This window comes from Delphinus delphis, chromosome 2 (genome assembly GCF_949987515.2).
Source record: "Delphinus delphis chromosome 2, mDelDel1.2, whole genome shotgun sequence".
Taxonomy (NCBI): domain Eukaryota; kingdom Metazoa; phylum Chordata; class Mammalia; order Artiodactyla; family Delphinidae; genus Delphinus; species Delphinus delphis.
The window spans coordinates 5,280,973-5,308,326 of record NC_082684.1 but is presented as its reverse complement, the minus strand read 5'-3'; the positions used below and the strand labels follow the sequence as shown (position 1 = coordinate 5,308,326).

General features: G+C 48.7%; 2 protein-coding genes across 5 annotated transcripts in view; one reads left to right on the top strand and one right to left on the bottom strand.

The window, feature by feature from the left end:
• WARS1 (tryptophanyl-tRNA synthetase 1) overlaps nt 1-16,058 on the bottom strand; it is a 34,857-nt gene extending 18,799 nt beyond the window's left edge. Inside the window, exons 1-4 of one of the 3 annotated variants that reach the window (XM_060003921.1) lie at nt 15,989-16,058; nt 10,441-10,619; nt 4,533-4,746; nt 3,297-3,405 (exon numbers count right to left, since the gene is read on the bottom strand). In XM_060003921.1, the coding sequence (XP_059859904.1) occupies nt 3,297-3,405; nt 4,533-4,746; nt 10,441-10,554 (437 nt within the window). In that variant the 5' untranslated portion in view covers nt 10,555-10,619; nt 15,989-16,058. Of the gene's footprint in view, nt 1-3,296; nt 3,406-4,532; nt 4,747-10,440; nt 10,620-12,941; nt 12,957-14,970; nt 15,154-15,988 lie in introns of those variants that run through there. The other 2 variants (XM_060003920.1, XM_060003922.1) reach the window with 2 other exon arrangements.
• WDR25 (WD repeat domain 25) overlaps nt 15,488-27,354 on the top strand; it is a 142,184-nt gene continuing 130,317 nt past the window's right edge. Inside the window, exons 1-2 of one of the 2 annotated variants that reach the window (XM_060003918.1) lie at nt 15,488-15,762; nt 19,159-20,005. In XM_060003918.1, the coding sequence (XP_059859901.1) occupies nt 19,199-20,005 (807 nt within the window). In that variant the 5' untranslated portion in view covers nt 15,488-15,762; nt 19,159-19,198. Of the gene's footprint in view, nt 15,763-16,210; nt 16,224-19,158; nt 20,006-27,354 lie in introns of those variants that run through there. The other variant, XM_060003919.1, reaches the window with a different exon arrangement.

Here is a 27,354-nt window from a genome sequence, read left to right as displayed (position 1 = left end):
TGATGTGTGGAAACCCCACACATCCGGTATCAGAAGTGAAGCAGAGCTGCAGTGAGCACTGAGCTAGAGGAAACACACAGGAGTGTGCTTTCCCTTCAGAAACAGCAATGAACAATCCAAAAAAGAAATGAAGAAAACGTTATCTTCAACAGCATCAAAACAAACAAAACCTTAGGAATAAATCTAACAAAAGAAGTGCAAGGCTTGGGGCTTCCCTGGTGGCACAGTGGTTAAGAATCTGCCTGCCAATGTCGGGGACACGGGTTTGAGCCCTGGTCTGGGAAGATCCCACATGCCACGGAGCAACTAAGCCCGTGTGCCACAACTACTGAGGCTGCGCTCTAGAGCCCACGTGGCACAACTACTGAAGCCCACGCACCTAGAGCCCATGCTCCACAACAAGAGAAGCCACCGCAGTGAGAAGCCCGCGCGCAGCAACAAAGACCCAATGCAGCCAAAAATAAATAAATAAATAAATAAATAAATTTATTTAAAAAAAGGAAGTGCAAGACTTGTACACTGAAAACTATAAAACACTGCTGGAAGAAACTAAAGACCTGGTGAATGGAAAGACGTCTATGTGCATGGAAAGGAAGACTTGATATTTTAAGATGGCAACACTCCCCAAATTGATCTATAGATTCAGTGCAAAATCTCTACCAAAATCCTAGCTGCCTTTTTTACAGAAATTAGCAAGTTGATCCTAAAATTCACTTGGAAATGCAAGGGACCTAGAACAGCCAAAATAATCTTGAGAAGAACAACGTTGGAGGACTCACACTTTCCAGTGTCAAAACTTACTACAAAGCTACAGTAATCAAGACTATGTAGTATATTTAATAAACCCTTAAATATATGGTCAATTGATTTTCAACAAGAGTGTCAAGAAAATTCAACAACAGTCTTCAAAAATTGGCGCTGGGACAACTGGATATTCACATGCAAAAGAATGAAGTTGAATCCTCCCTCACATATATACAAAAATTAACTCAAAATGGATCAGAGACCTAAATGTAAGGGCTAAAAGAATAAAACTCTTAGAAGAAAAAACAGGTGTAAATATTCATGACCTTGAATTAGGCAATGGTTTCTTAGATATGACACCAAGCAACGAAAAACAAACAGAAGAAAACTGGATTTCATCAAAATTAAAAATTTGTGCTTCTAAGGACACTGTAAATTAAGAGCTAATATTTGAAAATCAAGTATTTGATAAGAAACTAGTATCCAGAATATATAAAGAACTATTATAACTCAATAATGAAAAGATAAATAACCCAATTAAAAAGTTGGCAAAGGATCAGAGGAGACAGTTCTCTAAAGAATACATAAAAACAGTCAATAAGCATATGAAAAGGTGCTCAACATCATTAGTCATTATGGAAATACAAATCAAAATCACAGTGAAATACCACCTCACACTTACTAGTATGGTTATGGAAAAACACAAAATGGAAAAGAATAAATGTTGGCGAGGATGTGGAGAAACTGGGACCTTTGTTTGCACTTTGCTGGTGGGAATGCAAAATGATGCAGTCACTGTGGAAAACAGTTTGGAAGTTCCTCAAAAAGTTAAATGGTTAACTTATGACCCAGCAGTTCCACTCCCACGTACACACTCAAGAGAACTTAAAATATATGTCCACATAAAAGCCTGTATACAGGACTTCCCTGGTGGCGCAGTGGTTAAGAATCCTCCTGCCAATGCAGGGGACACGGGTTCGAGCCCTGGTCTGGGAAGATCCCACATGCCGTGCAGCAACTAAGCCCGTGCACCACAACTACTGAGCCTGCGCGCCACAACTACTGAAGCCCGAGTGCCTAGAGCCTGTGCTCCGCAACAAGAGAAGCCACTGCAGTGAGAAGTCCGCCCACCGCAACGAAGAGAAGCCTCCGCTCGCCGCAACTAGAAAAAGCCCACAGACAGCAATGAAGACCCAACACAGCCAAAACTAAATAAATAAAATAAATAAATTTATTAAAAAAAAAAACCTGTATGCAAGTGTTCGGAGCAGCATTATTGATAACCCAAAAGTGAAAATACCCCAAATGTCCATCAACTGTTGAATGGGAGGGTATGTCCATTCAATAAAATATTTTTCAGGTATGAAAAGGAATGAAGTACTGACATATGATACATCATGGAGGAACTTTGAAAACATGATGCTAAGCGAATGAAGCCAGACACAAAAGGCCACATGTGGTATGATTCTATTTATATGAAATGTTCAGAACAGGCAAATCCACGGACACAGGAAGTAGGTTAGTGGTTGCCAGTGGTGCTGGTGGGGAGGGAGGAATAGGGAGTGACTGCTAATGGGTAGAGGGTTATTTTTTGGGGTGAGGAAAATGTTCTGGAATTAGACAGTGGTGATGGTTGCACAACCTTGCGAATACACCAAAAAAACCCACTGAATTATGTACTTTCAGAAGGTGAATTTTATGTCATGTGAATTAAATCTCAATTAAGGAAAAAGCTTTGATTGCATTCTGCCCAGAAAGAGGGCTGAGCGGGGCTTGGAGTTCTCGGCCTGTAGAATTTAAAGTGTTCGGCAGACTGCCGAGTTCTGTCCTGCACGTGCTCTCCGTAACCCTGATGTGCGGGCAGAACAGAACAACCCTACCTCGGACTATAAACTCCACGAACATGGCCTTGAACCCAACCCGAGGCGATGTGTGGGGTGGGAGAGGCAAGACCTCACTCAGAAGCCGGCTGTTCTCTGATGTTATCTGCATGGAATTTATGATCTCAGGTAGGGATATTCTGTGCGTGTTCGCTCTATTAGTTTCTCTCTCTTTTTTTAACTTTTTTTTTAACTTTTAATTTTGTATTGGTGTATAGCTGATGAACAACGCTGTGATAGTTTCAGGTGCACAGCAAAGCGACTCTTTGGCTATTATTTATGAGTAGGCCAGAACAATAGGAGGAAGAAGTATGTAATTTCAGGAAGCCTCCTGCTTATCTCATGGGAAATGCTGAACTTGGACACGTTGATCTCTTTTGTGACATTTTATAGTTTATTGCACGTAACCTGGCATGAATCTCATCTGCTGTGTACTTGACCTTCACCTTGTGAGGTGGGCAGTTTACAGGTGAATAAACTAAGGGCCAGAGGTGAAGGGACGGGCACCATCCCACGGCCAGTCACTGCCAGCACAGGAGGTGGAACCGGCCTTCTGCCAACTGGCAACCACTCGCCGCAAGGGCCTGGAGGTCTGAGGGAACAGCACCCTGATAGTTTTCTTCATTAGAAGAAGAGGAGGGGTGGGAGGCCCTGCAGTGAGAAGACCCTGACCTGTGTGAGAAGAAGATTCCCCTGCGCAGGAAGCGGTGCGGCCTCTGACCCGTGGCTCTCTCTATTCGGTTTATCAGCTCCTTGTCAATTTTACTGCTTCCGAACCGAACTGGAAAAAAAAAGAAGAGATGCCGATCTCAGGTGGTGGGAGGTTTGGTGATATTGCTGAAACGAGAGGGAAAGCCTTGTGATCCACGCACAGTCTCAACAGACCCAGGCCTCTTCAGGCCTGAGGCTCTGGTCCCTTCCACCAGCCCAGAGTGGAGGTCACAGCCAGCAGAACAGAGAATAAATTACAGAACAAAATGCTCTTTTGTCTGGGATGGGATTCTGACAGGAAACAGATCCAGAATGCAGTTTAGCCAGCAACTCCAGGCAACCACACACACACACACACACACACACACACACACACACGCACACACGCACACACACACACGCACACACGCACACGCACACACGCGCACACACACACGCACACGCACACACACACGCGCGCGCACATACACACACACGCACACACGCGCACACACACACACACACACACGCGCCCCCGCTGCTGACTGCTCATTAAGCTATCATTTATATTCACTCACAACCATAAATTTAAATAGTCTTTAACCGAATTAACAGCTGTCTTCAAGAGAATTTTCCCTCCTTGATAGTCTATAATAAATCATGGAAAATGGCTTAGACTTAGGTAAGAACATTTTAGTTCTGTTTCTTTTTTGACAGCCATCAATGTTCTCAGAGTAAGGATTTTCCTGAGCAGGAAGCCCTCCAGTGAAGGGCTTGGCAGTGAGGACCTGCCCCCTGTGAGGAGTCATCTTTCTTAAGCTGACTTCCAGATGTTTAGCTCCACACTCAGTATCACACTGGAGGAGAAACCTTAAGTAATCTATGACTGACTTGTACCCACTAAGTTAGAGACAACTTAAGTGACTGTAAAGATGCCCAGTTCCATGGACCTTCCCCAAGTTCTGAATTGCTCAAAAAAAGGAAAAAGCTTCTACTAAGCTCTCTACTATAAATCATTATTTTGAGATTTATTTTATATTGTTATGTTAATTAACAATAATCCTCTGGGAATAAAATGCACCACAAAAGATTTTAGGATCTATTTTCTCCTTGGCATTGAAGCTTGACTGGATGTATGATTAATTCAAATTAGAAAACATCAGTGGAATCAACTCAATGGAATCACTCCTAAAAGCTGGGGCTTTTCCCATAACGTACCGATGAGCTTGTCATAGTCAATGCCTTTTGCACTGCTTGTCTGTACTGTCCATGGGTCCACAAAATCCTCGCCTGCTTCTGTGGCATCCAGGCCACCATCACTCCCAGGTGCCGGGTCCCTTGGAGGGTAGTCAGCCTTGTAATCCTCCCCCGTGGCAGCTTTGTAGCTCATTTTCAAGGATAACAACATCTCCACTGCGGAATCAATTTCATTCTGCACAAAGGAGCAAGGGTGAAGGCTGAGTGTATTAACAACGACTAACATTTGCCGAATGTTACTGCTGTGTGGCAGGTGTTGTGCTAACTGCTTTCACACACATTACCTCCTTTAGCCTTACAATGACCCTACGAGGAAGGCGTCATTGTCACTGTTCTTTTCCAGTTGAAGAACAGAGACTCAGAGAGGTGAAGGAGCTTGCCCATGGACACACAGCAAGTCATGGGCCTGAACTTATTTTAATTCATGATTTTAAAAAAATCTATTTATTTTATTTATTTATTTGTGGCTGCGTTGGGTCTTCGTTGCTGCGCGTGGGCTCTCTCTAGTTGCGGAGCACGGGCTTCTCATTGCGGTGGCTTCTCTTGTTGCGGAGCACAGGCTCTAGGCGCGCCAGCCTCAGTAGTTGTGGCTCATGGGCTCTAGAGCGCAGGCTCAGTAGTTGTGGTGCACAGGCTTAGTAGCTCCGCGGCATATGGGATCTTCCCGGACCAGGGCTCGAACCCGTGTCCCCTGCATTGGCAGGCGGATTCTTAACCACTGCACCACCAGGGAAGCCCCTTTGTTTTTTTATCTGTTGGTCTAGTGCTACGGATTACTACCACAAACACTATAGGATACGTGTAGCGACACAATTTACACCGTTGTTTATGACAGAGTTAATGTGCTAAATGTTACTTAAACACCACCAATGCCAGCGAACATATGGGACAAGCTCCACTAATCAATTACACTGAGCTCTGCACTGGAACTTGTTTTTACAATCCACACAGGTTGAGATGAATATTTATGGAAACTTAAACAACGATGCCACCAAGGACAGCAACAGCAACTCAAGTAGACATTGTGAAAACAGATAAAGGCAAGGAAAAAATACAGACTTTCAGGTCATAAATTAAGGAGGGATTCACTGGGAAACAGTTATACTACAGCATTTTGGAGTCTTATCAAGCTGTCCAAAGTGTTTGCACATTTAGTGTTTTAAAATAAGCATAAGAAAAACAAATGTAAAATATATCCTTGGGTAAGCTGGAAACCTATTAAAGACCTCCTCTCTTCCAGGAGCCCACACTAGCCACCCCTGGAAGCCTGGCATTTGAAAAAGCAAACCTAATTAAGCAGATCAGTCATGCTATGCCCTAAAGCTCTACTCCCACAATTGGCCTTGCTGGATTAGATCACAAAGAATATACACAGTCCAATCTGCTTGCCAAGGGAAATACAAACACTTCCATTTAGAGTTTATACACAATGTGCTATAAACTGGGCTTCCCAGTGGAGAAACATCACAGCACCAAACTCCATTCAGAGAGAGCTCCTCTGTCAGGTACGGCACCTGGGCCACAGAGGACTGTTACTGTAGGGTGATTTCGCAAGCACAGATTTGTGTTTCAAACTCCGAAACCATCTGGAATTCATCGTTTAAACGAGTCAGAGTTGTGGCATCAATAGCCCCATGGATAGACCTCATGCAAGAGACAGGATGTTGGCCTACCTTAGACAGGCAAGCATGTTTTCCTCACCTCATTACGGTAGTGCCTAGGCTGTACGTGCAGCAGAATAAAGGCTTAGCAAGCATGATCTATCAAGTTATCTATGGGAGAATTACCTTGCTTTCAAGTGCCCTGAAGTCACTACCCTTTAATCACCAGCTGTGTGACATTCATACTCTATGTGGCCTAACTCAGCTTCCAACCAGGTGGCTCTTTGAAAGTCAAACATCTAACCAGGGTCCCAGTTCAAGGACCACCTGTTAACTGGAATGGGACCGAAACAGACAAGCAGGCTCGTCTTGTCCGTTTTCTTGTTCTCAATCTAACATGGACCAGGACATTGAAACAGATTTTAAAAGCTGATGTTCTGAAAAAAGCCAGACATGAAAGACTCTATATACACTACCTGATTAAATAAAGTTCCAACACAGAAGGAACTATCCACAGTGGGGGAGACAGGGTGGAGGCCTCTCTTGGGAGAGTAGAGGCAGGGCCTGAAGCGGCCCGAGGGCGGCTTCTGTGCCATTTCTCCAACTGGATGCTGGTTACACAGGTTTGGTCATTTTGTGAAAATTCAGTGAGCTGCCTGTTTGTGATCTCCATATTTTTCTGAACGAATGATGTATTTCAATTTAAAAAGTTTACTTAAACTAAAAGAAGAAGAAAAAAGGCTCTGTTCTCTACCTTAACCCCTACGATCCAGTGTCATTTCGTGAATCCCGCTCTAACTGTCTCCCGTTAGAGCCCCCAGATTCCGACCTACCCGCCAGGAGAAGCTTTGTGAGCTACTGCTTCTGAAAGCAGCGGGTGTTATTCTCTTGGTACACTAAGGAGAAAGAACGCCGAGGGCCATGACCTGGACAGACGGCAGAGAGAGTGGAGGAAGAGCCTGCGGCACCCTCACTGGACCAGAGATCCCCGAGTAGCTCAGCTATTTCACTTAAAGTGAATTTCCAAAACATCAGGTGCTTCTAGTATGATACATTTCAGGGTCAGATACAAACTTACTCCATTTAACTCTGGTTTCATCATGTAACCTCTGATCTCTCTTGTTGAGTCAGCTGACTATGCATTAGTCAAAGACCACCCTCGAAAGAGTTATTCTAAACTGTGTTAACAATGTTCATTGCAGCACTACTTACAATAGCCAGGACATGGAAGCAACCTAAGTGTCCACTGACAGATGAATGGATAAAGAAGATGTGGTACATACATACAAGGGAATATTACTCAGACACAAAAAGGAACGAAATTGAGTTATTTGTGATGAGGTGGATGGACCTAGAGTCTGTCACACAGAGTGAAGTAAGTCAGAAAGAGAAAAACAAATACCGTATGCTAAAGCACATGTATGGAATCTAAAGAAATGGTACTGATGAACCTAGGGGCAGGGCAGGAATAAAGATGCAGATGTAGAGAATGGACTTGAGGACACGGGGAGGGGGAAGGGTAAGCTGGGATGAAGTGAGAGAGAGGCATGGACTTATATATACTACCAAATGTAAAATAGCTACCTAGTGGAAAGCAGCTGCTTAGCACAGGGAGATCAGCTCAGTGCTTTGTGACCACCTAGAGGGGTGGGATAGGGAGGGTGGGAGGGAGACGCAAGAGGGAGGAGATATGGGGATGTATGTATATGTAGAACTGATTCACTTTGTTATACAGCAGAAACTAACACACCATTGTAAAGCAATTGTACTCCAATCAAGATGTTAAAAAAAAAACCATGTTAAGTATTGTTTGCTAAAATGCTGAACATAACTGGAGTCACTAAGAGTTACTAACTAAAAGCATTTATTAACATTATTCGAATTTAACGTTAAATGACAAAAATATCACCGTCAGGTTCCTGAAATGGGTTTATAGAGTAAATGATCAACATTTCGGTCCTTTATTTATTTTAGGTTTTCAGATTTTTTTTTTTTAAAACAACTTAGCCTCATCTATTGAGCCCTGCCTGGTGTTGTAAACCCCTTTCTGTGAATAATCAACTCCTTTTTTTGGATATCACTGTTTCTTTCTTTTAAAATGTAATGGATTATTTAGGGTCCAAATAGTCAAAGTAAACTACTGGAGTGACTGTGATATGGTTGATACCATCTGGTGAGAATCTAGGAAGAGATTTTTGAAAAGACGACGACAGGGATTGGAAGTGACAGACGAGGAAGTCATGGACATGAAGAAGCTGGGTGACCGAGAGTGAAAGAAAGTGCTTAGGTGATGGTTACAGACGCAGACTGAATGGGTTACACTTCTAAAACCCACTGCAGCAACAGCAAAGAGATCTTTAAAAAAGGCATAACCCACGAGGACCAAGGGAACAGGAAGAGGATGACAGCAACAAGATTCAGAAGCTGGAAAGCGGAGGGATGAGTGGTACCTGACCGAACACGGGAGAAGAACAAATGCTAAGACAACACGGGGAACCTGGGCAGCGACTGGACTTACATTGCTGTGGAATCCCTGAGAGGTCTGGGCATTGGCGGCCCTAGATACTCAAAGAAGTGAGGGTGAAAGCGGGCTATAAAACTAGGAGCACTTTGAAAGTCTGTCTAAGAAGCAGTTATTGAGATCTCCCCCCTACCCGGTACATCCCCCCTCCCCCATCCAGAGGTTTAGTGTCTCATCAAGGAGAGTAAAAAGTGTCCAGACTGGAGGCGCTTTGCCCAGCGGGGGCGGGGGCGGGGGCAGTGCACAGAGAACGGGGGCTTCAGCGAGCGATCACACAGCCCAGCTCCTCTGCCCCACTCAGCTCACAAGGCTGGCGGCTGGACCCGTACCCTCTGGACAGCAGACTGGAGGAGTCCTCTCTGGGGACTCTACAAGCCTCAAAGAAGAGCTCTAAAGACCCTGACACTGAAGCCTTCCCAAGGCCAGAGAGCAGCGTGGCTGCCGTCCAGGGAAGGGAAAGCCACAGGACAAGCCCCTCCCAGCTCTGAGCGCTCCCGCTAAAGTGCCGCTACACGGCTGAGCGTCACCAAACACCAGACGACGGCATCTAATGCAAAAGGCAGAAGGAACAAAAAGCTAACTTGGAAGAAACCGAGTTTATAAAGTGGGTAGAGAACACTGGGAAAACTATCACCAAGATCTCAGAGACAGAAGGACAGTGCACCCATGAAATAGGAGCAGAGAGCTATGAGGAAAGGCATGTTCAGAGGTCAAACGAGCTCTTGGAAGTCAAAAATGACAGAATAAGTGAAAAACCATAGGAGGGTTAGAAGTTGACGAAACATACCTAAAAGAAGAACAAAAAGAAAAATAAATGAGGAAAATAAGCCAAAAAATAAAAAATTCAGAGGACCAGTCTTTGAATTAAAAAAATACACAAAGAAACAGAAACCAAAACAAAAAACCCAGGATAAATCAAAGAAATGATATAATTTCTGAGAATTAAAGGTCATGAATTTCTGGTTTGAAAGGAACAAACTAAAAGATCCTGTACGCTGCAACTAGATCCCACGTGCTGCGACTAAGACCTGGCGGGCGCAGCCAAATTAAAAAGGAAAAAGAAAAGCCAAGCAGGGGAGTTCCCAAGTGGTCTAGTGTTTAGGATTCTGGGCTTTCGCTGCCGCGGCCTGGGTTCAGTCCCTGGTTGGGGAACTGAGATCCTGCAGGCCGCAAGGTGCGGCCAAAAAACCCCAAAATGAAACAAAGACAAGCCAAGCAAAAAGCAATTAAGACAACTATCAACTCTGGAGAAAACAAAAGTTGGGCAGGAAAGGAGAAGCACTTATGCTATACCCAGTGGGTCAGCAGCGTTTACAATGGAGACTGGGGGGATGGGAAGTGCTTACGAAAGTGCTAATTCCTTGTCGTCCACAGTGAAAGCCCCAAACCCGAACACCTATCAGGAGCAATATAATGTGTGGGGTTTTTTTGTTTTTTTTTTTTTAATGTGTGGTTTTGAGAGACGTAGGGGTTACATAGCCAAAGAATCAGCTAAAAGAATTGAAAATCGTTGTTTCTGGGAGCAGGAAACAGAGAGAGGCGGGATGGACGGCTGCTGTGTTTCCCAGGGGCTTCCCTTTAGACTACACGCATCGATGCTGATAAAGGAGAAAATACATTTAAATTGAGAGCCAAAACACCTCAGGTGGTGAGGGAACGGAATCCTGGTAACATGACCCTACAGACATGGCTTGGATGTGTGTGTGTGTGTGTGCGTGTGTGTGTAGGACCCAGCTAAATGACATACCTTTGCCGCGTTTCTGGCTTTGAGGGCCCTCACGAGCTCCCCTTGAGCAGCAATGTTCTTGAACAGCTCCAGTGGAGACCCACAGCCCTGCTCACCGTTGGGCACATCTGCCATTTTCCAGGACCTGCGTTCACAGCCGGCTAGGGTGTTGGCAGATTTGCTCAGTGGTCCAGACAAGACTGTGGGGGGAGGAGAGAGAGAGATTAACAAACCATCGCAGCTGTTTTTCCTTTACCGTAGCTAGTTCTTCTTTCCAAAAAGGTTGGAGATGAGTTATAAGAAAGGGCATAGATAATATAACATTAATACAAATATAAGCAGAAATTTGGAGCCATGAAACAGGGGAAAAGAGGAAGAACAAATGCTAATGATGAGGTCGAAAGGAATCGCTGTGATATACAGACTTAGGGCAAAGAAAGACCCCTCCTAACCAAGGGCAAGTGTGCATCTGCCGAGGTGCCCCTGTGCCTCGGCCAGTGCCCAGGACACAGGAAGGACTCGTGTCTGCTCAGGCAGCAAACATCAAAGTACTTTAGTAACCCTAAGTTCACCACAGCTAGAAACATTTGGCAAATGGCTATTTACTCTTTATCTTAATTGCTTTCGGGATGAATTCCCAGGCCTTTGCAGTCATAACCAACATACTGCTGAACAAATGGCTTCCTTTGCTGGCCAGCTGTTCCGTTCTCAGACGAAGGGAAGTCTGGGTGGAGGCAGGGCCTTATCCCTTTTGGGTTCCAAATGAGGTAAGAATCATATACAGCCTGTCCACTCCACATGCTGCCTTATTTAACTGCAAACCTCTGAAGAAGGTGTCCCTGCACCTCCTATTGGTCATTATTTACTATTAACCTTAAGAAAGGTGGGGCACACGGCAGGCTACCTGAGGCCGCCTTGGGGCCCCTTTTGGGTTGGTCACTTCCCTTTTCTGAGTGTCAGCTTCCTCAGCTATAAAGCAGCAGCCTCGGGAACTCTGTCACCTACCTCAAGAGCTGTTATGAGAAGAAATGAGAAAAAACGACATGGTGGCATTTTACAAAATGTAAAGCAAGGCACAAACCCATTGCAAGCATTATTTGTTAGGGCTCCAGAGCTTGGCTGAGCTCCAGTTCCATCTGTAACTTGCTGTTACACCTTGGACGAGGAGGATGACCGTGACAGTGCGGCTACACCAGAGCAGCTAACCTCCAGCTCTTAAGTGCCTGGTACTCTTCTAAGCACTTAAACCTACAGCAATCCTATGGGACAGATTTGTTATCTCTGTTTCGTAGATGAGCAAACTGAGAGGCTGTAACACTTGCCCAAGATAACGCAGTTACTGAGTGGTCGAGATGAGATACAAACTCAAACAGTGTGACCCCAGAACCTATGCTCTCAAACATTATCCTATGGGCTACTTAACTGTCATACGCCTCAGTTTCTCAACTGTAAAATGGGAATAACAATAACAACACTAACTTGCAGGACTGGTCACGGAATAAGTGCGATAATGTGGGTAAGTAAATAGTCTAGCACAGCATCAGCCACAGAGGAGAGGTTTAACGAATGACTATTTTGTGTCTTTAATCATTAAAATTTTTTTTTCTAGCAGCTCTATGAACAAAACACAAATTTGAGGGGGTAATTTATTTTTATTCATCCATTTGTTAAATATCTGTTTAAAAAATACGTAAAATTTAAACCAATCTTTATATAAGTCAATGAAACCGTAATACTGAAACCAGGATGGGACAGCAGCCAGTTTCTTTCTCCTCCTTGCTGAGAATTGCCTCAATTCCTGGAAAGGGAGGCCCGTAAAAAAGAGAAGGAATGTGGAAGAAGCTTCTGACTAGCGCTGGAGAGGAGAAACACTCAGGCCCGTATCAAACAACAACCAAAGTGAGGAAAATTCCTTCTAGCCACCAATGCTCGAACATCACGCCCAGATGCTTTACCCATGATGCCCAATTCTCCCAACCTTCAAAGCTGGGTGGTACAGTATCTGCTCTGCATTAGCGACCAGAGGCGGACGGCTCAGGGAAGTTAGAACCGTCCTCTGAGGTTCCATGCCAGAGTAGCCGAACCGGGATCTGATGCCAAAGCCCCCCTCGAGCACGTGCTCTCTCAAATTCCAGCTGCTCCCCCTGCCCGGAACGTCTCATACCCTCCTCTGCCCGCTGTCTTACTAATTCAAACCTCGGCTCCTCTTTGCGGCCTTTCCTGACCCCTGCACCCAGGGGCCAAGCTGGTTGCTCTGTCCTTGGTGATCCCTGAGCGCTCGTGAGTGAGGTTATTAGAGCACTCACACTGCATGTAGTTACTTATGAAAATCCGTCACACAGAGAATGCAAGTACTGGGTTTTATTCTTTCATGTGCTTCTAGCACCTGGTACAGAGTAGCTCATCAACAGACGTTTACGGAATGAATGTCTCACAAATCATCTAGTTTACTTTTCCCCTTCTGGTTTATATCCTCTTATAATACCTCTGCAGTATTCCAGTTTAAGGTAGATTTCTCCTACCTGGACTTTAGAAGTCCTCTTAGAACGTCCTGACACTGCACTGAGCCTTCCGAGACTTGAGAAGAGCCAGGTTAATCCCACGTACCCAGTCTTGTTTCCTCACCCATTGCGAACATCTGCCCACTATCCTGGTCATTCTTTTTGGAATTCCCTTCGGTTTACCCTTGTCCTTCCAAAAATGTGGTGTCCTGCACGGAAGGCAACAAGTGGCTTTTGAAGTCTGCTAGTAGGACCCAAATCAAGCACAGATTAAAATTACCCTTAAAAATTCCTAGGGAAAGCGCCAGGTAGAATGACTTGGTGAGCCCCAGACGGCTAATCTACCCCTGCGAAGGAGCAGATAACTGCAGAGGATCAGCTAGATGAACTGAGCCTGCATTTAGGGTCCCTGTTGTAGGGAAAAACATGTATCTTTAACTATCAGAATCCCATTTAAGTAAGAAGAGGCACACGGGAATGAAACTTGACTGAGGAAACAGCAGGTGAGGTCTCCCTGCTCTCAGGATCATGAGGCATGTACTCACTGTGTGGGAATCACCCACACTGGAATCTCGTGTGTGTGTGCATGATGCAACTTCCTGAGTGATTACAGTGCTTCGGCAGTGATCAGAGACAAAGAGAATAGAACTATCACTTCCCTCATGTCAGGCATCCATTCATTAGCCCATTTATGGGCACATACTCTCCTTTTGTCCTCCTATCTAGTCAACATTCTCCTTTATTTCTTTGTTAACTAACTTTTAGAATTTAATTTAGCTTCAGAGGTTTTTAACCCAGAGTTCAGAACCTCTGAAATGACGTCAACGGTTTGCCTGCACGTTTGCGGTTCTAAGCAGAGTATCCAGGTTTTACTACTTTCTCAAAGTGGTCCGAGATGCCAAGAGACTAAGGACCACTGCCTTCAGTGTTTACTGTGTAAACTGCAAATAGGGCTTTGAATTTTTGTCAAGGAAAACTGCTTTATCTATTTCACAAATACTACAATCTAAAACAAAGAAATGAAGCTATATCTGTGAAGTAATGTATCATCTCCTCTAAAAAAGGACTGGGAGTGAAAAGAGCAAAACTGCAGAGTCCACAGCAGGTCAGCACACAGCTAAGGAGGAAACGACAAGACTCTTCAAAATGAACTCTCCGTCCCTCTTTTTAAGGAACTTGAAACTTGTGCTCATTTTGAAAGGTTCCACTGTTCCCAAGGAGCATAACAGGCACCTGAAGAAACTGTGCACAGTTTTGGGATGAGGAATGGAAAGAGGAATTACAGAACTGTTTAACAGAACGGCAGGACAATCCCTTGGGCCACAATGAAACCATCTCACAGATAAGATCAGAATACATTGATTCTGCAATTTGGGGGAAGGGTGGCATTACGCACTACAGCCAATTCTGGAGCAGCTGAGAAGAGTGGGGTACCCAGAAGTTCCTGGATGCCTGGAATATTACCAGGAGGTGGGAGACCATCTTCCACATCCTGACCCCTGAGTGTGGATGACAATGGCCTTGGACTGTCAAGTTTCCAGAGGACAAGAAAATGATGTCTTACCAGCTAGGAGTCCTTTAATGCTTCAAACCTTGGAACAGATTGAGGTCACTTTTTCTTTTTTAAACACTGAGAGGAAAGCTTACTTTCCCCTCCAAATAATAAAATGAACATCATCTTAAAAGGCAAAGAGGACATTAATTTATATGAAGCCAGGCATAAGCTACTTATGAGTATCACAATGAGATACCGTGGATGGATATCGACTATTTAAGGAGGGCTCATCAGTGTAAAATAGGATAGCCAACATCAAAGTGCTGAAAGTCAAGCTACGAATCCAAATAGGCAGCTACTCTTCCAGTATCTCCACTCCCTACAGAAGCTGTGAGCCACCTGAACTTTGGGACAATGAGATGAAATAAAATGCACAACACCCTGGTCCTAAGAGATGCTACTCCTCATGCCCTAAGCCAAGGTTTCCAGTACTTTGGGAAAAGGCTGGTAGAAATACTAATAAACTCTAAGCCTAGCAAAGACGGCAATACATACCCAGGTTGCAGGAGGTGCTGCAGAGGTGGCCACTGGTCACGCTGGGCAGTTGAGAAGCTGAGACTGCCCAGTGCAGCTCGAGCTCGTCTTTAATAGTCTTTCCCTTTTTCTTTCAGTTTCCTTTCTAGAAAAGACTCTTCTCTCTCTTTTTTTCCTGTTTACCCCACCCTTTACTACTTGCATGTAGGAGCTTCTCGTAAATCACCCAATTTCTCGGAAACACTTGAGCCTCTCGACCAACCTCTTCGATGAGACTATCCAATCAGGGGTGGGCGGAGGGGGGGATGCGGGTGGGGACCAGGGAAACTCTCTCGGGAAGCAAGACATTAGCTGGTCATTGCATCAGCCACCCCGTATCCCAGGTTGGCCTCCATATAACCTCCCCACCCTCTTCCCGTTCCCTATTCTCAGGATCAGTATGAATAACTGTGTTTGTGTATAGTCTTGGGGCGGGGAGGGAGGGGGTTGGGGGGGAAGGCGGATGGTAAATTCCTCGCCGCTGCTGTTCACGGAGGCGGCACAGGGCAGTGGAGAGATCATGAGTTCTGGGGTCAGACCCGGATTTCAAACCCAGTTTGGGAGTCTTCTTGTTACAAGACCTTGCGCAAGTCACATTCCCTCTCCGCTTCATCCTGCGTTTCCTCATTTGTGAAATGGGCATAAAGAAGCCTCGTAACTTTATCGTGGAGGAAACTAAGTGCGATACTACCGGCAAAGCCCCTGTCACATGGCAGGCACTCGTTAAAAGTGAGGGCCTCTCCCCTCGGCGAACGAGGAGGGAGACGATGAAAGGTCGGTGCCGGTGGCAGTGGGCGACAGGCCAGGTCGGCAGCGCTGGGGAGGACGGGGGCGATGGGCGCCGTGGCAGCCTCCGCGCACCCCGTGGTGCCAGAACCCGGCGAGCAGCGAGCCGGGCTCTGAGGAGGATACTCCGGGCCTTGGTGTGCAGGAGGCTCCGGGAGGGCCAGGTCATCTGGCGCCGCCCCGGCCTCCCTCCCTCTTTCATCCCCTCACTTACCCGCCCAGCCGGGGCCGTCAGCGCTGCCGGCTCAGCCACGGGTGGCCTCCTGGGCGTCCGTGGAAACGCCTTCCGGCCGGAACAACTTCCGGCCTGGCTGCGCCATCATTGGCTGTTCGCGTCGCGGGGCCGGACGGAGGCCGCCGCTGATTGGCTGGCGGCCCCGGCGCCGGCAGAACGCGACTGGGTTGCGGGGTACAGGCAGGACAGCCTCCGGGAGGACCGAGAGCTTCCGGTGCGTGTGGTGAGCGGAGGGCCGGGGGCGGTAGGGGACTGGGATCTGGCGGTGGGCCGAGCGCTCCACGCCACTCCGCGCGGGCAGTTCACTGCCGCTCGCCTGTCCTGTGTCTCCGGTTACTTCCGAACGCGCAGTGCTCTGGACGATCCTCACCTCTCACTCTTGACAGCCCGGCTAACTCCTTTGCATTCTTCAAAACCCATCTCTGGTCGTATCTTGTTTGTTGCCTTCATCAGTCTGTGGCCTCCGGCGCAGGATCCGTGTTTTGTGCTTAATCTCTGTCCATAAGACCTAACATAAGGCTTGGCACAGAGTAGGTAATCAGGAATATTTGTTGAATGAGAATATCCTATTCCTTTTACTTTCTCTGTGCCCCCCCCCCGCCAGGTTGCATTTCACAAATATTTCTAGATGCTGGCGATCAAACAGTGAACAGAACACGAAAAGTCCAGCCCCGGTGGAGCAGACATGCTGAGGACTGCCAATGCCACTCCCCCCTTTTGTAGCCTTATTTCTCCAAAGATGACTTTTTCTTCTGGCTGTTCTTCTTGGTTTAATCGCTCCCTCTTTCCATGAAAAAGTTTCCTTTTCTTCCCCCTTTGCCTTAGAAACATAAAAGGCAGCAAACACTTTCCCCCTAAAGTTTACATTGTCCCCAGTGGCTCACAATCTTCTCCATTTTTGCCTGTTTTTCTTGAGTCATCCTTGCCTCCTTCTCTCTCACCCCATTTGATCAGTTTTGTTGGTCCGGTCTTCAGTGTTTTTTTTATCACCTCTGCTCCCTCACCTGCAGAGCATCACCTTCTGCCTTAGGCCTGCCTCGGCCTCCCAATGTTAAACTGCATCCCAGGCCCGCTACCACGCCTCCTTTTCTTTTCTGTTTTACTTTTCTCCTTAGGATTTCTCACCTCCGGACATGCTCTGTTTCGCTTGGTTCTGGTCTGTCTCTCCCCACTGGCATGTGAGCATGGCGAGCACAGGGCATCGTCGACTGTCTCATTTGCCCTGGTGTTCCTGGTGCCTCGTGTGGGGCTTGGCTAGTAGCCCATGCTCCGTCAGTGTTTGTTGAATGACTGAATGAAATGTACATGAAGCAGATGGGGAGCCCTATCATCCACCTGCCTGCATTCATTCAGTCCTTGCTGCCTTGCCTTGTAGGAAGTGGGGCTCATGGGCCCCAAGCCCACTACTCTCTGATCTTTTGCTGTAGACTTCATCTTTAGTTCTGGTCATTGGCGTCTCCTGTGATTCGACAACTGTGGACAACTGGGTGGGTAGGAATCCATCCCAGTGGCTGCAGACAGGAGCCTTTGTGGTGGGAACCTGGTGGGTTCCCTCTGGCAGGACGGAATGCTGTGGTGGGCGGTCCTGTGCATAGGAATTGAGACAGATGAAGTGTCTGATCAGGATGCAGGACCAGACTAAGTAGTGAGAGAAAAGAAATGCCAAATCCTTCACAGTGCACGCTTCCCTTTGTTTATAATTCGTCCGTTATATTAGTTCCATTTGAGATGGGCTGGCTTGTTGTGGAAGTTTTATTTAGATAACGGCTCTGTGTGTGGAAGGTGTTACCTGCCTGGATTGGGCTACAGGTGGGGGTGGGATTTTTGGAGGAGGCAGGCAACAGACATTTTTTGAATGATGACATAACTTGTTTGGTACCCTTTATGGGAAAGGCATGGAAGGGGTGGGATGGTTGATTCCAGGGGACATGAAACCCACTGCCCAGGGGAAGACGTGGGTGATAGACAGGCTGTCTGGAATGGCGTAACCGAGGACCCCCAGGGAGTCTTCAGGCCTCACCTGACCCCACGTGTGGGAAGAGGAGCTCAGGATGGTTTATTAAGGTAGGGGACGCAGGCTTTCCTGGAAGTGGCCTGTTGCCTGAGCTTTCAGGGCTGCTCCACCGCGCCCTCTGCTGTCCTGGATGTGTGCAGCAGCGTTGTTTTCCTCTTGATTACTTGCTTCCTGTTAACTGCACAGAATTGAATTCCAGGAGGAAGTACTTCTTTGTGGAAACTAGTTGGCTACAACTGATTCTGTAGGATGTTTCAGAATTCCAGGAAGAGTTTTTTAGAAAGGGGAAGTTGTTGTGTGAGCCTGTGTTTGGAGTGAAACTGGCAGATTTGGTTCACACCCTTGGAATGGGGTGGACCCATGCCTCAGGCACCTCTCCGCCCTGTGTTGCCGGTCTATCTCTCCGACTGGCTTGTAGTTGAGATGGGATATCTGGGGAAGAGTGTTCTAGGCAGAGAGAATAAAAGGAAGGACTGGAGCATGAAGGGAGGACAAAGGTGAGGGCAGCTGCTCTTAGCACTTGGTGGGTCCTGGTCATCTTTGCATTTCGGTATTTTCAGAACTAACCTCACTCGCGTTGATGAGTGTATGCTCTTCTTGTCTGTTGCTCATAAACAGTGCTGCAGGCTCTCTGTACACCTATCTTTGCAAACACGTGCTAGTATTTGTGTAGGACAGAGTTCCAAAGTGGGTTGTGGCAGTAAAAGCTATGTGTGTTTAAATTTACAATAGATCCTGCCCAAAGCGCCCTTCCAAAACGTCTCTTTAAAACCATGAGTCTTTCTGTCCAGGCACCCTGTCTCCATTTAGTCAGGTCCTCTTTTATATCTTTCAGTACATTTTTAGTTTTCTTTGTGTAGGTCTTACTATTTTCTTGTTGTTAAATTTTTTTTTTTTTTTTTTTTTGGCCGTGCGGCACAGCATGTGGGGGGATCCCCGACCAGGGATTGAACCCGCGCGTGGAAGCACGGAGTCTTAACCACTGGACCCCCAGGGAAGTCCCAAGGCCTCATTTTTAATGTGTTTATTCTTATGGGTTTTTCAGTCTTGGATTTGCTCTGTGGCACGTTTGCTTTTGGCACGTGGTAGGAAACATCCTGCCATGCACATCTTCTGACACTTTGTTTGACCTTAGGTAGTTTGCCCTTGACGCACAAGGAGAAACTGTGTCTTCAATGGCTTCGCTGGTGGCTTATGACGACTCGGACTCAGAGCCTGAGACTGAGCCTGGGGGCAGTTTTAATCCTGCCGGCCAGATGAAAGATGCTTCAGATGCCATCAGACCTCCTGGGCGGGATTTTGCCTCGGAAGTCCTGGATGCGAAGGACGGGGGCGCACTGCCCACAAAGCATGGTTCTTGTGAAGATGCAGCCAGCTGTCGTCTCCCTCTGGCTCGGCTCTGGAGCAGTGACTCAGGATCTTGCCCCAACCAGAGGCTGCAGTGGCCCAGGACAGAGCCTGAGGTCACCTTCCCCACCAGCCAGCCTGCTCGTCCTTCCCTGTGGACCAGCCATGCTCCAGCTGGCCACGTGCCCCTGGCAGCTGCCCGCTTAAAGCAGGTGAAACTCTCCTGGGGAACTTCTGGCTCCCCTGAGCCATCTTTCTGTGCCCGAACTGGATCTGAAACCCCAGGTAAAAACGGCAGCTCTCTTCAGAGGCAGTGGTGTGAGGACTGTGTTGTACCCTATACCCCGAAAAGACTAAGACAGTTGCAAGCATTAAGCACGGAAACAGGCAAGAGTAAAGACATGGAGCCCCAGGGTCCCTGTGCAGGGCGTGCCCCAGCCCCTCTCTGTGTGGCGCCCCAAGTGTCCGAGTTTATTCAGCCGTATTTGGACTGTCAGTATAAGGAAACCAAGATTCCCAGGAAGGTACTCTTCCATCTGAGAGGCCACCGGGGCCCAGTCAACAACATTCAGTGGTGTCCAGTCTCTTCCAAGAGCCACATGCTTCTCTCAACTTCTATGGATAAAACCTTCAAGGTAAGACTTGAGTGAAATTGCTCTTTTCAGCTGCTCTTAGGAATAAACTGCTGGGCTGTTTTGTTCTTCAAAACGGTGAGGTGGGGCCTGGTTACAGGTTTCTTTTTGGGCATTTCTGGAGTTCTCTTTGTTGCCTTTGGGAGAGGGTTTTCAATGGCCCACCTGGACGGCTGGTGCGTCCTGTCCCATCACCGCCCCCCTCCCCCGAGGCGGCCTTGCCCAGGCCACCAGAGGATGCTAGCCCTGCCCCCTGCTGGGGGCGCCAGGGGCGCCCAGACACACTCACGCCCCCGGAGGATGAGGTCGCTGAGTGAGAGGGAGCAGAGGGGGAAGAAAGGCCCAGGCCAGGCCCCAGGACCTTGGGGACATCCACTGCGACCCCCACTGAGTGCCGAACAACAGTTAGCTCTGTACCAGGTGCTGTGCCGGATGCAGGGGGTGTAAAGGTCGCTGAGCTGACCCTGGCTTCCAGGCTGGCACAGTGGACTAGGGGCCATGGACTAGCGGAGAGGCGCTCACAAGCCCGCGTCGGGGCCGTGAGGATGGGGCCCCAGGGGGTTCCATGGGGGCTGAGGGCACCCGGGGGAGGGCAGCAGCTCAGCTGGAAAGGGCTTGGTGAAGGCTTCCAGGAGGGAAGTTTCACTTGGTGAAGGGAGTGGGCTTGGCTCTAAGCATGGGCAGCTATGAGGCCCATGATGGGGTGAGGGGCCCGAGGCTGGGGAAGAGGGCAGGGTCAGAGCAGGGAGGGCTCTGGATGCCCCGCCGGGGACTTCCGGTTTACGCAGAAACTCTTTTTTGGTTGTTATTTATTTATTTTAAAAGCTCCCGAGGTAAGGCAGACTTGTAGTAAGCAGTGCCCATGTGGACAGGTAGGTAGTGTGACAGGTGTGTCACACCTGCCTGGAACCTGCCCTCCAGCCCCCTCGCCTGCCCCCCGCCCCGCCCCAGACTGTCCTCTGTCCCCCTCCTCACTTTCCTCGGCCCCTAGCAAAGCCCAGTACATAGTTGGTGCCAAATACACGTGAGCCAAGCAAAAGCTTCCTGGAAAGAAAGTAGCTTTGGAGTTGCAGGGACGGGGCTTCGGGTGCAGCTTTGCTGTGAGTGGCTGGCCAGCTGCCCAAGCCGCCCCCTCTGAGTCTGGAGGCTCATCTGTGAAGGGCCTGGTTGTACCTGGGTCATGGGACTGTGTGATGAAAACGCTTCCAAAGCCCCTGGCGCAGAGGCAGGAGCCCCATAGGTGCTCAATAGATGTCAGCTTCCCCGCCTGTTTTCCTCACGGTTTTGGATCCTGCCTGCCGAGGACACTGTATTTGCACGTTTCATTTTGAGCTTTTTTTCTCAGGAGGCATTTTTGGAAGCTAAGAAAGGAAGCCCAAGTACAGTGAAGTCTTGGAAACGACCTCTGTCGATGAGTGTCATTTTAGGTGGCACGTTTGAGTCCTGGAATGACGTGTCTGTGTTCTTGTCTGCGAGGCTGATGGAGTTCTGTGGGGACAGTGTCGTGTCCCGTCTGCAGCCTGGAGCCCCAGGGTTTACATGCATATTTTTGTTGCTTTTCCTGCGAGTTCGGGGGCCCTGTGGTCCGCTCAGGAGGCTCCTCACGTCCCTGGTGTGCGTTGTCACGTGCTTGGACCCATCCCCCAGTCCTGGGGCTTCTTGGCCCTTCCTCCCGCGAGCCTGCACCTGTCCCTCTGGTCAGGAGCCTGTCTGGAGGGTTCCTGGTGGGCAGTGTCTGGCTGGCCCCTGGAGTTAGAATGATCTGGGCTCAAGGGCTGGCTCCATCCCCAAAGCTTCGTGATCTTGGGCAAGGCACTTGACCTCTCTGAGCCTCTTTCCTCGATGAGACAAGCTTGTGAGACCTACGGCCGGGGCTTCTCAGGTGGGACACACGCCCAGGTGCTGTGTGTAAAGCCCCCAGTCTGATGCCGGGCCCGTGGTGTGGTGGAGTTCTGTGGAGAGTGGCATGGTTACAGGTGGGCCACCTGAAGGGCGTGGGCAGCCCCTTCCTAGGACCCCAGGGGGTGGGGCCAGTCTGCCAGACATGGGCAGCCCAGGCTTTTGTGTGTGTGTATATGTGTGTATAGTATGTGGTGTGATGTGTGTGTGTGCACGAACATGCAGGTATTTAAATTTTTTCCTTTTTTCTTCCTATTTTTTTAATTTTTTAATTTTATTTTTTTATACAGCAGGTTCTTATTAGTCATCCATTTTATACACATCCGTGTGTACATGTCAATCCCAATCTCCCAATTCATCACACCACCCCCACCCCGCTGCTTTACCCCCTTGGTGTCCATACGTTTGTTCTCTGCATCTGTGTCTCCATTTCTGCCCTGCAGGCCGGTTCACCTGTACCATTTTTCTAGGCTCCACATACATGCGTTAATATACGACACTTGTTGAGGAGGAGGCAAGCTTGCCGGGGGCCTCAGAGGACAGGCTGGGTCGCTGTGGGCAGAGCTGGGTGGAGGGATGTGTCTGCCCACCCGCCCTCGGGGCTGTGTCTCCTGGTGGGGAAGGGCAGGCCTGGAGCCCTGTGGGGACCGGTCTGCACCCGGCCTCAGTCAGGTGCTCTGCGGGCCCTGCTCCGGTCACTTTTGCCCAGAAAGTTTAGATTTGCTGAGCAGGGGCATCCCATGATAGTTTTGGAACACAGAGCGTCTGAGTGACGCCTCTGACTCGGGGCGTGGTGTTTGTTCGAACGTGTAGCGGGTGTTCGCGCAGAGATGAGCCTGCGGGCTGTGTGCTGGGGAGGCGGGGAGGCCCCGCGGAGGGGACCTGGGAGCAGCCAACCCGCTGTGACAGCTCATGACCAGAAGAGGGCGCAGTTGGTCCACCTTGGGACGACTGCTCAGGCAGAGGGACTATGTGTTACAGGAAAGCAAGCCCTGCTTGGGGCAATTCCCTGAGGCCTCCCCTGGCCGTGGGGCTGCCCTGGGCGGGGCCTGGCACCGCTGCGTCGCCCATCTGTCCCGAGGACGGTGGTGTGTGCTGCAGGCAATGACGCGGGCACTGGCTCCTTGCTTGGCCTGGCACCCTCCAGGGAGCCCTGCCCCCGGCGCTGTCCGTCTCTCATGGTGGGGCTGCAGAGTGGCGTTGGGGGTGGCCGCCGGGGCAGAGTGTGGCTGCCGTCATGGCTGCTGCGGTCCGCATCTCCTGACCATTTTCTTACCGTGGGTGTCTCGAAAATCAGGGCCTCTACAAGCCATAGATGCAAATAGTCTGGCCAGGGTCCTCTCTGCTTTATGATGTTTGACAGTTTTCAGTGACAGAATTATTTGGCAAATCGACCTTAAGCAACTTTTCAGTCTGAAGACCTTGAGGCAGGGCTGGAGGAGCCAGGATGGGAAGATGGATGGAGAGCAGCTGGGGGCGGGGGGCTGGAAGCCCGGGAGGGAAGTCCCGGCTGGGGCCTTGGAAGCGCTGGGCCCTCAGGGTTGTGTGTGTACCGGTGGGCAGCTGGCAGCTTTTCCCTCCCCGGTGTCGGAAGGTGGGCCACGTGGGGGTCCTTGTGGTCGGGTAGGAGCTGGAGGGGTGCTTGGGAGGCACTGCGTGGATGCTTCATCTGAGGTGGGGACAGGATCGTGGGCACAGGCAGGAGTCCTGGCTTGCTGCAGCCCAGTCCTGGGCGGAGAGCAGATGCTGGGTGAGTAGGGAATGAGCTAGAAGAGGTGGGTGCGACAGGGCACGCCCCCCCTCCCCCCCTTCGCCACTCTGCACTCTCTTTGGAGGGTACCTTCCCCTTGTCTTTCAGTTAAAGTCTACCAGAGTGCCTTCTTACCGGCCCCCCCGCCTTGGTCAGGAAGGAGGGGAGAGCTTGGGGGCTGGGGTCCTAGGACTTCAATTTGAATCCTCCCTCTGCTGCTGACTGGCTGTGTGATATCAGGCAAGTTACTTCACTTCTCTGAGCCTCAACCTGTGTTATGTAAAGTAGAGGTAGTTATGCATAGCTTGCTGGGTTTTCATGAAAAATAAATGCTATTAGTTATGAATTACCTGGTGCGGCTCCTGGCACATAGGAGGCACTTACTGCGTGCTCCCTCTCTTGCTCTCCCTGGGAATTTTCACCCTTCCTTAACCATGGGGTGGTATCTCTTTCTACCTGCATTGCCATGGAACCGTGTCTGCTTGTAGATTTTAAACTTCTTGAGCATGGGAACTGTACCAAATCCACTTTTATATTCCCCAGAGCACCTGGCACAAAGTTTTGTACATGTTAAGTGATCAATAAAGATTAAAAAATTATTTTGGATTTTACTTCCAGCCTTTGGGAAAGGATTCTCTTTGACGTGCATAAATGCTCTTTGCCACTAGGGGGCACAGTAGGACAGTATAAGCTGCTCACCCAAGCTTCTAAAACGTGGAAGAATCCTTGATTCAAGGTAACATGTACAGAAATACGATTTCCTTTCTGATCAGGAGAAAAACAGCACAATCCATGTGATTGATCTAAAGAACGTGGCGCGCCAGTTCCTTCATTGCCTTAAAATGCAGCTTTGGAATTCACAAAGTTCAACTGGGCACATTACGGCAGAAAGATTCTTATTTTAATATGTTCTAAATGTTCTGTGAGCGGTAAATTATGGTTATATTAGTTTTGAAAAATTTACAGCTGGAGAAATTAAGTAAAACAAAACAATGACTCATAATTCCTCATCGATGCTCCGTTTTCTTTCCTGCCCGTCCCTCCCTGGCCCTGTCGGTACTGTGCGTCTGTTCCCGTAGTTGTAATCCCAGCACGAATACCCTGCTGTACACTCTTTTCATTTCCCCCCTGTCTTCACTTGGCTCAACATGCTTGAATACCCATTCCACGTAAAGGTAGACTTCAGACTTTGAGGCCCTTTTTGAAGGAAAAAGCACAAACGGAATGTATCCTGCTTTGGCCAAACACGGGCAGCCCTGATGGTCAGCCCCGTGTGCAGAGCCCTCTGCCAGGCACCGAGAAGACTCCCAGAGGCATACGGCATGTTTCTTGCTGCCAGGGACCGACTTTGAAAATGCAGAAAACTCGAAGAATGAAGGAGAAAACAGAAATCACTGACAATCCTCACCCGAGCCAGCAGCTCATTAACACAGGGAGCTCCCCTGGTCAGGACAGCGCATCCCTCTGCGTTTACAGAATCGGTCTGGCGCTGCAGAGCGTGTGTGGTTTTGACTGTGCGCTTCCCCACCCGCATCTTTTTTTTTTTTTTTTTTTTGCGGTACGTGGGCCTCTCACTGTTGTGGCCTCTCCCGTTGCAGAGCACAGGCTCCGGACGCGCAGGCTCAGCGGCCATGGCTCACGGGCCCAGCCACTCCGCGGCATGTGGGATCTTCCCGGACCGGGGCACGAACCCGTGTCCCCTGCATCGGCAGGCGGACTCTCAACCACTGCGCCACCAGGGAAGCCCCCCACCCGCATCTTTTGTACTGTTTGTAAGGGGCATTTTTCTACCTCATTCAAAACTTTCCCCAAACATATTTTTCTCACTCTCTCAGATTCCAAACTTTGCTTGGTCATTTCCATGTTGTGTCCTATTGTTTCCTGCTTTTGTTTTTCAAATAGCCAGTACGGCAGTGAACATGGCTATACATAAATGTCTTTTTGCTGTTTTAATGCATTAAGGACGGCTTTGATTTGAACGCAAGCTTTAGCTGAAACCTTTGTGTGTGGTGAGTAGAACCTGATTAGATTGGCCAACCTCCATCAGTGCCATTGTTATTCGAGACTCCTGGGTTGCCATTTCGTATCTGCTGCTTGGTAGCTTTGTGACTTTGGGAGAATCACCTAGCCTCTCTGATCCCACATTTTTTTACTGGTAAAATGGGGATAATGGCTACCTGTTAGGGTTGTTGCTGTGGAAGAGAAATGAGAAGATGCAGCCCAGTGCCTAGCAGTGGGAGGGGCTGAAGAAACAGGTTCCCGACTCCCCTGCATCTGGATCTATTAATTAAAAACAACTGGATGAGAGACAAGTCACCCAGAATCCTCCGACTTCATGTAACTCTCGTTCTTGTGAATCTCTTCATAATCTGTCTATAGCTATATAGTTTTCAAGAGTTTCAATATTACTTCCTGAGATGGCTACTTTTAAAATTTAGAAAGTTTTTGAGATTGTCTGTAGCAAGCCATTTACCCGCTCCGTTTTCATGCACCGTGCGCTTGGAAGTTTATATTGGAGGGCTGGGTCCACGTCTCCAAACTGATCGCGTTCAAGTGTGATGGAGGAGCATGGACCCAGCGACATTCGCCAGTTTGCAGAGTGTTTCTGTGTCTGGGCCTCTGGCAGTGCTGGGGGCAGCGATTTCCCACCCGAAGAGACCCAGGAGAGTGAGTGCCCGGTAGGGTAGGTGTGCCGCCAGGTGGGCCTCGGGTCCCCTTCTTATGTACGTTGTCCTGGAGGCTGCGACCTCTGCCTGTGATACAGATGAGAGGATGGGGAGAGCCAACCATCCTGGAGCGCCCACCACCTGCTAGGCACACCCCTAAAACACCCCATCTCGTCTTCATAACAGGCGTACAAGGCAAGCGCTGTTATTATTCCCATTTTACAGGTGAGGAAGTCGAGGCACAGAGGGTTAAGGGATTTGTCCACGGTGACACAGCTGGTAAACGGTAGAGGCAACTGGCTGTCAGGCTCCAGAGTCTGAGCAACAAAAGCTAGAAGACCCATTCTGCTCCTCTGCCTCTGAGAATAAAGGATGGAAAAGCGTATCCCCTCGCCTCGGGGGTGCCCAAGCACTGCCCAGCTTCAAAGCCTTGTGGTTCTTGTCAGGGGCATCAGGAGACGAGGTGATTTCCGTGGTGGTTTGGATTTGCATTTTTATGTATTACAGGATCCCGTTGATTTGTCATTGTTAGCGTATCAGATGATGTTAGGGTATCTTAGATGTGCTTTGTAGCAAGTAGTATATCTCAGATTCAAAGACAAGGAATTTATGGATTCAAGTGCCAGAGTGAGGGTTTATTTCAGTTTTGAAAGAATTATTCTTGACGGATTTTACAAAATGAGATTGAGAAAGGACGTGGTGTGTACAGTGAGGAGTCGTGGAACATTATGCAGATGACCGGCAATGTATTCCAAGCACGAGGCAGATCTATTGGAAATGAGAGCCGCACAGCTGGGGAGGAGGGCTGGGTTGTGGTGGTGGGCGTTTGGTATTTGGGGAGTGAATGATTAACAGTGCATCGAGGGTAATTAGGTGAAGGCGAGGAGAGAATGGGTGGTGTGTGCGCGCACGTGTGTGTGCACGCAGAGATCATCTGGTTCCATCTGCATTTGACAGAAGCCCAGAGAGGGGAAGACACTTGCCCGAGGGCATGCAGGGAGGTCAGGTGTAGGAAGTGTTCGGCTGCTCCCCTCTCT